General features: G+C 41.7%; 1 protein-coding gene across 4 annotated transcripts in view; it reads left to right on the top strand.

Annotated features, from left to right (window-relative positions):
• Window positions 1-2,406: 2,406 nt before the first annotated feature.
• Window positions 2,407-14,421, top strand: part of LOC140726279 (SWI/SNF-related matrix-associated actin-dependent regulator of chromatin subfamily A containing DEAD/H box 1-like) — a 64,745-nt gene continuing 52,730 nt past the window's right edge. For all 4 annotated transcript variants that reach the window (XM_073042455.1, XM_073042453.1, XM_073042454.1 and 1 more), the window contains exons 1-2: window positions 2,407-2,711; window positions 13,209-13,383. In XM_073042455.1, the coding sequence (XP_072898556.1) occupies window positions 2,528-2,711; window positions 13,209-13,383 (359 nt within the window). In that variant the 5' untranslated portion in view covers window positions 2,407-2,527. The remainder of the gene's footprint in view (window positions 2,712-13,208; window positions 13,384-14,421) is intronic.

Below are 14,421 nucleotides of genomic sequence, written 5' to 3'. Positions count from 1 at the left end.
TAACATTATCTGTAAGCAAAATTCACTTCACAGTTTCAACTAGGGTTGTGAAACGTATTTACAGCAACATCATGGCACATACAATCATAAAAGTAACATTCACAACAAAAGCACAAAATAATTGTAAACAAAATGGCAATCAAGAAAGAAAATGAATACTTTTGACTTATTTCCTGTTCTAATAACGAAAATGCACGACATAGTATGTGGCAAAAACTTAATCTTTTTCATCTTTTCCTGTTTGCTACTGAAAACTATAGCCTGTCACTATTTAAACTGCTCCCATATGGTTGATGAACAAGTTAAATGTCATAACATATTTTAATACCAAGGACCAACTATTTTGTTATGTAGAATTCAAATGATGTGTAATGGCTAGACAGTTACTATAATCTGCTTGGATTTGCAGAAGAAACTTAATAATACTGGACAATTGGAAATCCAGAGTATAGCTTAAGAAATAGCTCAGCCAGAACTGAAAATTGACTACACAGGTTCAACTAGGGTTGTGAAAATAAGAAAAAGCTATTATATTTGCATGAGCACTTGAATTTTTTTTGTGTCAGGATGAGCCCAAGTGCAATTTCAATAAACCTTGATGTGCACTTTGGCAGAATGGTCAGAGTCAATTCAGGGTTCACAACTGTTCACACAACAGATTATAATAGAATCATAGAGAACAGAAACAGGGCTTTCTGCACATCATGTACATGCACCGTCAAGTACCTATCTATATTAATCTCATTTACTTGCTTCATAGCTTTACATATTTTGGTGATTGCCCAAATGCTTTACAATGTTTTGAGAAATCTGCGAATATCTGCCTCTACCACTTTCTGAGGCTGTGTTCCAGATTTCAAACACCCTCTATGTGAAGCTCTTCTGTATATTCTCTCTAAAGCACTTACCCTTCATTTTAAAGCTATAGCCTCTGGTCTTAGATACCTCTGCCATGATTAAAAAAAAAGCTTCTCAACCAGCCTATCTCATGACCAACAAGTCAGAAACTAGAACATCTTCTATAAAAATTATACCAAGTTATGTGGTCGTTACAAAGATATGAACCCATCCCGCAGATATTGCTGGAGTCTGTAAAGGATGATTACATTAGTTGTTCATTCATTGGTTTGTGAATTAGATTTCACAATTTAGACAAGATAAATTCACAAATTTATTTTGCAAGAGGACATTAATTAACTGGTAAATTTTTAATGACAATCCAATATTGCAATCATTAATATGAACAGTTGTTATTGAAAATCTGAATTATCAATTGAATTTCTGGACTGCGTCACCTTCCACAGCTGCCATGGGGGCTTTTTAAATAATGATTACCTTCCACCCAACCTTACTAGGCAAATAGAGGAGTCAAAAATATTATGAACCAAAGAAAATAGCCCATCTGCCCACCAAAACAGCCTTAATTATCAAGCATCTATTTACACTAATCTGCCCAACATATCATTAATCCTCCCTAAATCCTCACACACTCACAGAAAATTCAATTAACCTACCAACACAAGAGCCCTTAGAACATGGGAAGAAATCCATGCAGTCATCTAAACCTGCTGCCATTACTTTCATCTCTTTCACCTACCCTCAACTTCACTACACACAAATCACTAAAGTACCCAATGTCTCTCCTTCTACTCTCCACCCAGCCCCCTTCTTCTCCTCTTCAGCAACCCTTCCTCACCCACAAAACCACTCCACCCTTTCTTCAGAACCAGTGACCACTCTCCTCCTCACATACTATCCCCAAACCCCCCTCCTCCACACCTGCAACCCTACCTCCACAGTCCCCTGCTCCCTCCCTCATCCTTACCTGTAGATCCCGTTCACCCTCACCCCCCACTTCCTCATCTGCAACCCTGCATCGTGCCCTCCTTCACTTCCCAATGGCATCCTACATCTCCTCTACCTTCAATGTGCCCTCCTCCCCCACTCCATCTGTCTCTTCCTCCTACTCTGTCCACCCTCGAGCCCTCCCCCACCTCTCCTCACCTTCTTCTCACCCCTCATGCCCTCCTCCACCTCCTTACTCAATCCTCCTCCTGTACCCCACCTCCTCCTCCAAACACCCTCATCCCTTTCCCCTTCCACCCTCTAACCCCCACCCCTTACTCCACAACCAGTGTTCCTCTACTCCACCAGTCCTCCCTATCCAGAACCAGGGGCACAGTGTCAGAATAAGAGGTGATCCTTTGAGGCAGGGAAAGGGATTAGTTCCTCCCAAAACACCAAGCATCTTCCGACCTCACGGAGAGGCAGAGAGTGACAATCAGAGACCTCACCTCTGCTCCCATCACTCTCTCCCTGACCTCATACGTCACGATTTCTCGCACCGCTCAGTCGGATTCATCCCACTCGCTAATTGGTTGCTCGGCCTCCTTGCTCGCCCAATCGGACGGGGGTTCACTGGTGGCCGGTCGGTCGGCATGCTTCGCGGGAAAGTCTGACCCGGAGTGGGGGCGAGAAGGGGGCCTGAGGATTGTGGTGTTCTGCCGACTCTGTCGCCCTACGCTTGATGCCGGCTGGCCGGCGGGTTCCCGTATTAACAGCCTCACGTTTCAGCGCTGGGTTCGAATCGACGGCCGGGCCCGGCTCCACATCCATGAGCGGCTTCAACCTCGATCGTTTCCGTTACCAGAAGAAAGGCGGCGGTGGTGGGTTGGGGAGTCCGTCCGGTACGGAGAATCCGGAGTCGGCAGGTGAGGACGGGGTTGGGGAATCCATGCGGAACATAGACAAGGCAGAAGTGTTGAAGGGTGGTGTTAGAGGCGGATGCGCTGCGTGTGGCATCTCCCAAACCTACTTCCACCTAACATCAGCTCCACCGCATGTCTCTGCTCTCCCCACGAGTAGAGTTCTCCCCCCAAACTGTCCTACACGACTTCCCCCTAATTATGTCTCCTTTCACCTCCCAGCCCCTCCACAACATTTCCCATGAAGCGAACCCTTCTCCGCACTTTCATGATTGGATTCACCTTCTTAACCCCCCCCCCCCCCGCCCCCCATAATATTATCCCCCGTGTTGTCTTCTTTCTCCCGGGGTAGGATCGGTTCTCTCTTCCAGTGTGGATTTACACACCCCATTTCCAATACTATAATTCTTCCCCACTCCCATGCCTGTTTAATTCAATTTGATTTATTTGGTGTTTGGGTAGCTATTTAATTCTGCTTGCCAAGTGAACATTGTAGATTGTAAAATAATTTTAAACTCTAGGCTCTGTCGTCAAAGGCACATTCCATTGTAATTTTTTTTCTAAAGCTAAAGAGCTCATTGAAATCTTTTTTTCTACTATTGCAACTATATTCCAAGATTAATGTCACAAAAAGCTCTGGTAACCATGCAGGATGGAGATGATTGTGTTTGAGCATACCTAGAGGTGAAGTATTTGATGTTCCCAAGTCATTTCAGCAAAGCATACAAGAGAATGAATCTTGCACCCGGTATGTTGTTCTCAGATATTGCATAGTACAAAATTATGGAAAATGAAGACCACTTCTCAAAACTCAACTTCTTTTCAGCAAAATCAGACATAGCTGATCAAAAGTACTGCCTCCTTGAATATCCAGGCAAGTTTTTAATCATCTAATGGAAAGACGTCAGACCTAACCTTTTGGCCTACTCTGTCTGTGCTGGCCATCAGATACTAATTCCTTTTTGTTGGCCTTACTGGTGTGAATAGCTAGATGTTAATTGCTCATCTAAATATTTAGATGTTTTGAGAAACCTGCCTCCACAGCCACTATTATTCTAGGTTTGAGCTACCTCTGAGTGTAAAAGATTCTTGCATAACTTCCCTCTAAAGCTGCTACCCAAAGTCAAGTCATAAAGTGAATTGATTACCGAAGTACATATATGTTGACATTAAAATAAAATAACATTTACAATAGAACTATACATTAAGCCTGACAAACAACTAATGTGCAAAAGAAGAGAAATTGTGCAAATACAAAAAAAATCCTGAGAACAAGTTGTTGCGCCCTTGAAAGTGAATCTAGGTTGTGGAATTAATGACGTTACTATGCCTGTTTCGAGTCTAAACCGTGTTCAAATGGTTGTCTAGTAGTTGTTACTGAACCTTGCAGTGCAGAACCCAAAGCTCCTGTACCTCCTGCCCAATTGTAGTAGTGGGAAGAGAACGTAGCCTGGATAATGGCGGGCTTTGATGTTTGCTGCGTTCTTGTGGTAGCGCTCCACATAAATATGCTGAATGGTGGGGTTTTGCTATACTGGACTGGGCTAGACTTTTCCATAGCTGGATATTGATGTTTCAACACCAATTGTGATACAACCAGTTAGGAACATCGGTAGAAATTTGTCAAAGTGTTTCGTGTCATGTTGAATCTATGCAAACTTCTAAGAAAGTAGAGGCACTGCTGTGCCTTCTTTGCAATGGCACTCGTATGCTGGTCCCAAGACAGATACTCTAATATGTTTATGCCAAGAAATTTAAAGGTACTGACTCTCTCCACCTAATGAGGTCCCTCATAAGGACTAGCTCCTGCGCTGCCATCTTCTTCCTCCCGTAGTCAATTATCAGTTCTTGGTTTTACTGAAGTTGAGTGAAACCTTGCTGTTGTGGCACCATTCAACCAGATTTTCAGTTGCCCTCTTACAGTTGCAAGAAAAAGTTTGTGAACCCTTTCCAATTACAGGTACTGGTTTTCTGTGTTAATACTCATAAAATGTGGCCTGATCTTCATCTAAGTCACAATAACAGACATGCAATCTGCCTAAACTAATAATACACAAATAATTGTACTTCTTGTTGAGTACACCATTTAAACAATCACAGTCTGGGTTCAAAAAGTATGTGAACCTCTGGGGTAATTTTTTTTGTGTGCCATACTCTGCCAGAGCCTCGGCGACCACTTTTTTTCAAGTGGTTGTCTTGGAGGAAAGATTCTGTGAGTGGTCCCCCATGTCCTTTTCACAGCGCAGTTTTTTTGTTTACGAGGCCGAGTTGTGAACTCGACACTTAACCCGGCACAGATGGAAAGTGTGCCTGGGAGCGGCCCGACTGGGTTTGAACTCAGGAACCTTTGCTCTGGAGTCTGACGCAGATGTCACTGAGCCACCAGCTGCAGTAATCTGGGGTAATGCCTTCTACAAATGTTGTTTGGAATTAGGAATTGCAATCTATGAGATGAGATTGGAGGTGTGGATTGTAGAAGCGCCCTGCCCTATAAAAGCACAAACAGTCAAGCTACTGACAACCTGCTCTTCTCAAGAAAGATCTTCTTATGTGCACAACGCCTCAATCAAAACAACTTTCAGAGAAACTTAGAAGAATTGTAGTGATGCATGTAGTTAGAAAACGTGTCAGCCGTTCCTAAAGAACTGAGTGTTCATCAATCCACAGTAAGAGAAATTGTCTACAAATGGAAGAAATTCAGTACTGTTGCTATTCTCCCTCCAAGTGAGCATCCTGCAAAGATCACACCAAGAGCACAACATGCAGTGCCAAAGGAGATGAAAAAGAACCCAAGGGTAACAGCAAAAAACACCAGGAATCTCTAGAACTTGTTCACTCTCTGTTTGTGTATCCAGTATAAGAAAAACACGGAACAAGAATGGTGTTCGTGGAAGGACACTGCGGAGGAAATCACTGCTCTCCAAGGAAAAAATAGCTGCATGTTTGCAGAAGACCACCTGGATGTTCCACAACACGGCTTTCAACGGATGCTGCCTGACCTGCTGAGTTCATCCAGCCTTTTTGTACGTCTGGGGCAATGTTCTGTGGACAGATGAGACAAAAATTGAACTTTTTGGCGGAAATGCACACCGTTATGTTTGGAGGAAAAAGGGCAATGCATACCAACACCAAAACCTCATCTCAAATGTGAAGAATAGTGGAAGGAGCATCATGGTTTGGGACTGCTTAGCTGCCTCAGGGCCCCGCTAGCTTGTAATTGTTGAGGGAGCAATGAATTCAAAATTGTATCAAGATATTTTACAGGAGAATGTCAGGGTAGTGGTCTGTCACCTGGAGCTTGATAGTAGTTGGATGATGCAACAAGACAATGATCTGAAACTCAAGAGTAAATCAACAACAAAATGATTTAAAAAGAAGAAAAATTGTGTTTTGGGATGGCCAAGTCAGAGTCCAGATCATAGCTCATTTGAAATGTTGTGCTATGACCTGCAAGGTATCCCGGAAATATTGATGAGCTGAAACAGTTTTGTATGGAGGAATGGTATAAAATTCCTCCTCGCTGTTGCGCAAGTCTGATCAGCAGCTACAGGAAACATTTGGTGTAGGTTCTACCAGTTATTAAATATAAGGGATCACATACTTTTTCCAGTCTGGCCTGTGATTGATTAAACAGTGTGTTCAGTAAAGAAATGAAAAGTGCAATTGTTTGTGTGTTACTAGTTTAGGCAGATTGTGTGTCTATTATTATGACTTACATGAAGATCAGGCCACATTTTATGAATACTTAATGCAGAAAACCAGGTAATTGCAAAGGGTCGCAAACTTTTTCTTACAACTCTATGTGCTGATTCGTCACTACTTTTGACTTGGCCAACAATAGTAGTATCATCAGCAAACTTAAATAGGGCATGGAGCAGTACTTTGCCACACAATCAGTGAGTAGAACAGGGGCTAAACACACAGCCTTGTGGTCTACCAGTCCTGTGGAGAAGATGTTGTTGCCAATCTGTACTGACTGGGGTCTGCAAGTGATGAAGCTGAGAATCCAGTTGCATATGAAGGTATTGAGGCCCAGGCCCAGGCCTTGGGCTTAGTGATGAATTTTGAGGGGACGGTAGTGGTGAATTCTAAGCAGTAGTCAATGAACAGCATCGTGACATATTGGCCTTTATTATCCAGATGTTCTGGAGCTGAGTGAAGAGCCAATAAAATGGCACCTGCTGTTGATATGCTTTATGACTAACTTCTCAAAGCACTTCGTCAAGTGGATGTTTAAACTCATTGCTTAAACCTATGTCTACTTCTGCATACAGACACCTCTGCTTGAGGAATGTTTTGCACTATCTTTTACATCTGTTTCAAATACTTCAATCATTTTACTCCATTGCCTTCTGTACATAGAATACAGCTTATTCTGAATCGAAATTAGCAGCATTCTCTGCATTAAAATCATATCCTCACCTTAATGAAGTGCACACAGCAGTGCAGCTGCTGTCTATCTTGTGCTTTATATAGCTGTTCTTTTCCGCCCCTTGTGGCATATTGGGTGGCATCCTTTCTTTAGCATTTTTCTGTTTGTTTTTTTGTTTTCTCAAGGCTGAGTTGCTAGCGCAAAGCCAAACCCAGCACGAATGGAAAGCTGCCGGATTTGAAACTGGGACCACTCACCTCAAAGTCCAGTGCAGATGCCACTACTCCACCAGCCTGTGCATGTGCTTTATATAGTTGTATCTATAATAGTACTATTTCCTGGTTAATGAAGGCAAGCATCACACTTGCCTTTCCTACCACCTGGATCAGTTCCCTTTTTTTTTTCGGGGATACTTGGGACATGTACACCGAGATCTCTCTGTATGCAACATTTGCAGATTTTGAAAGTTCTGTGTGCTGGTAGCGGAGAGAATGGATATTTATAATGGTGGATGAGGTGCCATTCATTTGTACTACTCAGTATTAGTGTTGAAACATTTTGAAAGTTTTGGCAAGGAGAATATTTCATCACACTCTTGATATGTGCCTTTTAGTTGATTGACCCTCACCATCCAGGTCATGCCCCCTTCTCATTACTACATTTTAGGCACAGCTTCTTCCCCACTGCAGTCAGATTTCTGAATGACCAAGTACACTAGCATTTTATTCCTCACTTGCACTATGTATTCATTTCTGTAACGTAGCGATGTTTAGGTATTACACTGTGCTGCTGCTGCAAAACAGCACAAATTTCACACCGTGTCTGATAATGAAACTGATTCTGACTGGGATGTCAGGAGGCAAATGGCTCTTTCAGATTCTGATTCATTTATTTATCACGTGCATCAAAGCGTACAGTGAAATGCATCGTTTGAGTTAAAAACCAGCACAACATAAGGATATTCTGGGGACAGCTCATAAGTGTTGTCACGCATTCTGGCACCAGCATAGCATACTGACAGTGTTCAGCAGAACAACACCAGCAGCAGCAACAAAACAACAGCAAAACAAGTCCCTTTCTTACCTGCTACCCACCCACCCACCCAGAGGTATCATTACATCATACCTGGCCTTTGAACTTCTGTTGTAGCCATCATATTTAAAGGGGTTGATCCAATTGAGTATCAGGTTAGTATGGACTTTTGGCATATTGGTCTTTATAAGTCAAAATATCAAATACAGGTTTCCCCCACTATCCAAAGGTAGAGCGTTTCTGTGAAACCGTTTGTAAGCTGAAATGTCATAAAGCGAAGAAGCAATTGCCATTAATTTATATGGGAAACATTTTTGAGTGTTCCCAGACCCAAAAAATAACCTACCAAATAACATATAAAACCTAAAATAACATGAACATATAGTAAAAGCAGGAATGATATGATAAATATACAGTCTATATAAAGTAGAAATATCGTATGTAAGGTGTAGTTTCACTTATCAGAATGGGGAAGTCAGCAGGCCAAAATCAATTTGGAGAGAAAAAAATAGGCACGTACACGCATGCGCACACAACTGCCTGCACAAGGCTTCACGGTCATGGTAGTCTTTCTCGGGGTAAAGACTCGTATAAAGCAGGCGTCTTTTTTTCGTAAAAGCGAAAATCCTTTGGTTAGCGAATACAGGTACTAATGTAGGTCTTTTGTAGCAGCAAGCTGTCGTAAAGCAAACGTTTGAGAAATGGAGGCCACCTGTACAGGAATTGGGATGTTGTTTTGAAGTTGTATAAGATGTTGCTGAGGTCTAATTTGGAGCATTATGTGCAGTTTTGGTCACCTACCTACAGGAAAGATAGAAATAAAATTGAAAGAGTGCAGAGAAAATTTACAAGGATATTACCATGACTTGAGGACCCGAGTTATAAGGAAGGGTTGAATAGGTTAGGACTTTATTCACTAGAGTATAGAAGAATAGGAGAAATTTGATAGAGCTATACAAAATTAAGAGAGGTTTGGATAGAGTAAATGCTATCAAGCTTTTTCCACTGAGATTAGGTGAGACTAGAACTAGAAATCACGGGTTAAGGATGAAAGGTAAAATATTTAAGGGGAACATGAACGGGAATTTCTTCACTCAGAGGGCAGTGAGAATGTGAAATGAGCTGCCAGTGGAAGCAAGTTCCATTTCATCATTTAAGAGAAATTTGGATGTGTACATGGATGAGAGGAGTATGGAGGGCTCTGGACTGTGTGCAGTTCAATGGCACTAGGTAGATTAATAGTTCAGCACTGACTAGATGGGCTGAAGGGCCTGCTTCTTTGCAGTAGTGTTCTATGACTAATGAAATTCTGTTGAATGTCGAGAGTTAGTGACTTGACTCTCTTTTTGGAGATGGTCAATGCGTAGCACTTTTGTGGCTTTAATATTACCAGTCAAATGCCGTGACTTGTGTGCCTAAATTTTGGCTAGGCCCAGATTATGTGGATTGATCCAATTACAAAAATGACGCAACAGTGACTATACTTCATTAGGAATTTGAGGAGAACTGGAATGTCACCAGACTCTCAAATTTCTATACATGTCCCGTTAAGAGCATACTAACGGGTCATATTACCATCTGGAATGGAGGGGCCACTGCACATGTATTGATGGCTTTGTGGCAAAATTTGCGGATGATACGAAGATTGGTAGAGGGGTGGGTCGTGCTGAGGAAGCAATGTGATTGCATCAGGACTTAGACAAATTGGAAGAATAGATTAAAAAGAAGTGGCAGATGGAATACAGTAGTGTTGGGAAATGAATAATAAAACATTTTGCTAAAAGGAACAATAGTGTGGACTAAATGGGGAGAAGGTTCAAAATCAGAGGTGCAGAGGGACTTGGGAGTCCTCCTGCAAGACTCCGAGAAGGTTAATTTACAGGTTGAGTCTGTGGTAAAGAAGGTATAACCCACTATAAGGTTCCTCTGCTAAGGTAATGGCTTCTCTGTAGTAGCAATGTTTGGGTTATGACTAGAGATAAATGGGGGCTTTGTGCTATCCAATGAGAGGCATGTTGTTCTTGTGTGTCTGGGAGCAGGGATTGGCCTTTTGTCAGGGAGAGATGAAGAGAGAAGACACGAATAGAGAGAGTTGGTAGACCACTGTTTGGAGTGGACTTGGAGCAAGGATTTGAGGGTCATTTACACTCAGGAGATCAGCGGGGAACAAATGGACAGAACCGAGAGTTCCAACGTTGTACATTAGACTGTTTTATGAGAATGGGCCCTTTTCCTTTTTTAAAAACACAAAATGCTGGCAGAACTCAGCAGGCCAGACAGCATCTATGGGAGGAGGTAGTGACGACATTTCGGGCCGAAACCCTTCATCAGGAGGGTTCTGATGATGCTGTCGAAGAGAGTCCAGAGGAAGTTCACAAGGATGATTTTGGGAATGAAGCAGTTAACATATGAGGAGCTTGTCTCCTGATGAAGGGTTTTGGCCCGAAACATCGTCACTACCTACTCCCATAGATGCTGTCTGGCCTGCTGAGTTCTGCCAGCATTTTGTGTTTTTATTTATTTCTAGCATCTGCAGATTCACTCGTGTTGCCTTTTCCTTTTTTGTTTCTTTACTAACCATATAGTCAAATTAAGAATTATAAATTATTAAGGGCCCCAGACAGTCCTTCCAGGTGAGGCAACACTTCACCTGTGAGTCGGCTGGTGTGGTATACTGCGTCCGGTGCTCCCGGTGTGGCCTTCTATATATTGGTGAGACCCGACGCAGACTGGGAGACCGTTTAACTGAACACCTATGCTCGATCTGCCAGAGAAAGCAGGATCTCCCAGTGGCCACACATTTTAATTCCACGACCCATTCCCATTCTGATATGTCTATCCATGGCCTCCTCTACTGTCAAAATGAATCCAAACTCAGGTTGGAGGAACAACACCTTATATACCGGCTGGGTAGCCTCCAACCTGATGGCATGAACATTGACTTCTTTAATTTCTGTTAATGCCCCTCCTCCCCTTCTTACCCCATCCCTGACATATTTAGTTGTTTGTTTTTTTCTCTCTCTCTGCCCATCACTCTGCCTGTTCTCCATCTCCCTCTGGTGCTTCCCCCCCCTTCTTTCTCCCGAGGCCTCCCGTCCCATGATCCTTTCCCTTCTCCAGCTCTGTATCACTTTTGCCAATCACCTTTCTAGCTCTTAGCTTCATCCCACCCCCTCCAGTCTTCTCCTATCATTTCACATTTCTCCCTCCCCCCACTACTCTCAAATCTCTTAGTATCTTTTCTTTCAGTTAGTCCTGACGAAGGGTCTTGGCCCAAAATGTTGACAGTGCTTCTCCTTATAGATGCTGCCTGGCCTGCTGTGTTCCACCAGCATTTTGTGTGTGTTGTAAGAATTATAAAGCTCAATTGTGTAATCACATATTGTGTACTGTTTGTTATTTTGTGGTACTGATTTGTAACGGGAACACATTACGCAGCATCTACCCAAACAAGATTTCTCAAGTTTGGCCGGACTGGGGATTGTCTTCCCCAAGATTAAGCTGCTAGCTTAGGACCGAGGGTTACAAAGGCAAATGCTGAGCTTTTTTAAAGACACCAGTCCAGCTGTACTTGGAGTATTGTCAGCAGTTTTGGGTCCTATATCTCAGAAAGAATGTTTTGCCATCGAAGAGCGTCCAGAGGAAATTCACAAGGATGATTCTGGGAACGAAGCAGTTAACATTTGAGGAGTATTTGGCAGCTTTGGGCCTGTACTCACTGGAATTTAGAAAAATGCGTGGGGATCTCATTGAAACCTACCAATTGTTGAAAGGAATAGATAGGGTGGATGTGGAGGAGCTGTTTCCTATAGTGGGGGTATCCAGAACTAGAGGGCACAGCCTCAAAATTGAGGGCTGATTTTTTAGAACAGGCAAGGAGGAATTTTTTCATCAAAGTAGTGAATCTGTGGAATGCTCTGCCACAGACTATGGTTGGAGGCCAAGTTCATGTGTATATTTAAGGCAGAAGTTGATCGTTTCCTGATCAATCAGGGCATCAAAGGATATAGCGAGAAGGCAGGTGTATGGGGTTAAGTGGGATCTAGGATCAGCCATGATGGAGCAGGCTCGATGGGCTGAATAGCCTAATTCTTCTATGTTTAATGGTCTAGTGATTGGAAAAAGCTGCAGGAAATTGTAAACTCACCCAGCTTCATCATGGGCACCAGCCTCCCCAGCATCCAGAACAGCTTCAAAAGGCAATGCTTCAAAAAGGCGGCATCCATAATTAAGGACCCCCACCACCCAGGACATGCTCTCTTTTTGCTACCATTAAAGAGGGCGTATAGGACCCTGAAGGCAGGCACTCAATGTTTGAGGAGCAACTTCTTCCCCTCCGCCATCAGATTTCTGAACAGACAATAAACTCATGAACATTGCTCACTATTTTTTCCACTCTCTTTTTGCACTACTTATTTAATTTTCTTTTTTTATATATACTACATATTTAATTTATAGTAAGTATTCTATATTGCACCGTGCTGCTGCTGCAAAACAACAAATTCCATTACGTATGACACACCGGATTCTGATTGTTACATTCGCTGAAGAATAGCAAATGGAATTAAACATTATTCCATAAATTAGCAAGCATCCCATCTCTGTCTTTATGAAATGAAGTCATTAATGTAGCAGCTGTCAGTAGTTGGGCTTGCACCTCTGGGCTGGGAAACTGTTGCATTGATGCCCTAGGGCTGTGATGATGAAGTCTCAGCAACCACTCTTCTATTGTGAAAGGTATATATCTCCATCAAATGGAGATTTTTTTTCCCCCTCTTTAGCCTGTTGACTTCATATTATTCCTGAATGCCACTCTTGGTCAAATGCTGTCTTGATGTCATGGGCTGTTACTCTGCCTCAAGTTCTTGTTTGCTTTAAGCCATGATAAGGTCTAGCACAGAGTGATCCTTGGAAAATGCCAAGAAGGTATCAGTGAATGGATTGTTGATGAGTGAGTAGGTGCAGCTTGATAGAATGGTCAATACCTCCATTGCTTTGCTGATGAATGGGATTAGACTAGATGATAATTAGTTAGCATAAACATTAACACATCTTTTAAGTAGCTTTAAAAATATTTTCTTTTCTTTAAATTTGTTTAGTGACGACTATACCAGAGACACCAGAAAGAAACCAGAAGAATGTTGTATCACATTTCAAGAGAAATGGAAAAGGAGTTCTTTTTCTAGACTCTGATTCTGAAAATGAAGAGCCCATTAAGAACAGTTCATCCTATTCAGAAGTGAGTGGAAGGCCAAAGGATTGCATTGAAAAAATGTAAGGAATATTTTTATAAGTAAATAACATACGTTGTATCATTATTTGGTTTGCATATTTGCCTGAAATTTGTATTAGTGTTATAGGGTGATTACCAATTTATGGTAAATTTAACAAATTTCAATTTTATCATCTTGTGTTTCATTTTGGGTTTTTACTGCTCTATCAGATTTTCAGTATTTTAAATACATATTACTCTTTGTGAATCACAGTTGTATGTTTCAGTTTTGGGGGTTTAAAAATTTCATCAACCTTTACAATTTTTATTGACTTGTGCATTTTAAGCAGCATTAAACATCCTTATGGTTTTCTTTCCCTGTATTTTTAAAGCTACCAAAGCATTTCTGTCCTGGGTCGGCCACTGAATGACATGCTTTGTGCAACATGGGTGAAATAAATAAATTTAAGTTGTTAAGAATGAAATAAGTTGTGTGAAAGGTATGATTCCAGCAATTGGAGTTTTTTTTCTTTGTCCTGTTGACTTCATATTGTTCCTTGTTAAGGTTTGTATCACAAAGAGGACACTCTTACAAACTTAAGGTAAAATAATATAAATTATACATATCTTGAGTGATATAATAAATATACTGATGAGGTCTGAGAGACGTAAAAGACGATATGTGGAAAATGTATTCCTTTTCCTCTCTGTTTACTTAATTATTACATGATTAAAAGTTGTGAAGCAGGCCAAGAATCTCAACTTTCTGAAGACATTTAACAACAGGGATTTACTTTTTACAGTGAGTTTGTTGTGAGCATGTGATGAGTTGACTCTGGAGTGTTTGCTCAATGTTGGCTATTGTCATACTAAAACGTACAGACTAGTATACAGCTGGACGCAGAGGAGAGAAAGAATTACCAAAGCAGCGATCTGAAAAATTAGCCATTTTGCACTGGTTAAAACGCAATGCCTTCTAATACCAAAATACAAAAGGAATAGAAAGTATTCCTAACATTGTACCGGACATTGGTTGAATCATGCCTGGAACCCCACGTACTTTCCTTTAAGGCAGTTCAGTGAATGGTCACTCAGTAGTT

Source organism: Hemitrygon akajei, chromosome 4 (genome assembly GCF_048418815.1).
Source record: "Hemitrygon akajei chromosome 4, sHemAka1.3, whole genome shotgun sequence".
Taxonomy (NCBI): Eukaryota; Metazoa; Chordata; class Chondrichthyes; order Myliobatiformes; family Dasyatidae; genus Hemitrygon; species Hemitrygon akajei.
This window is presented reverse-complemented; position numbering and strand designations above follow the sequence as displayed.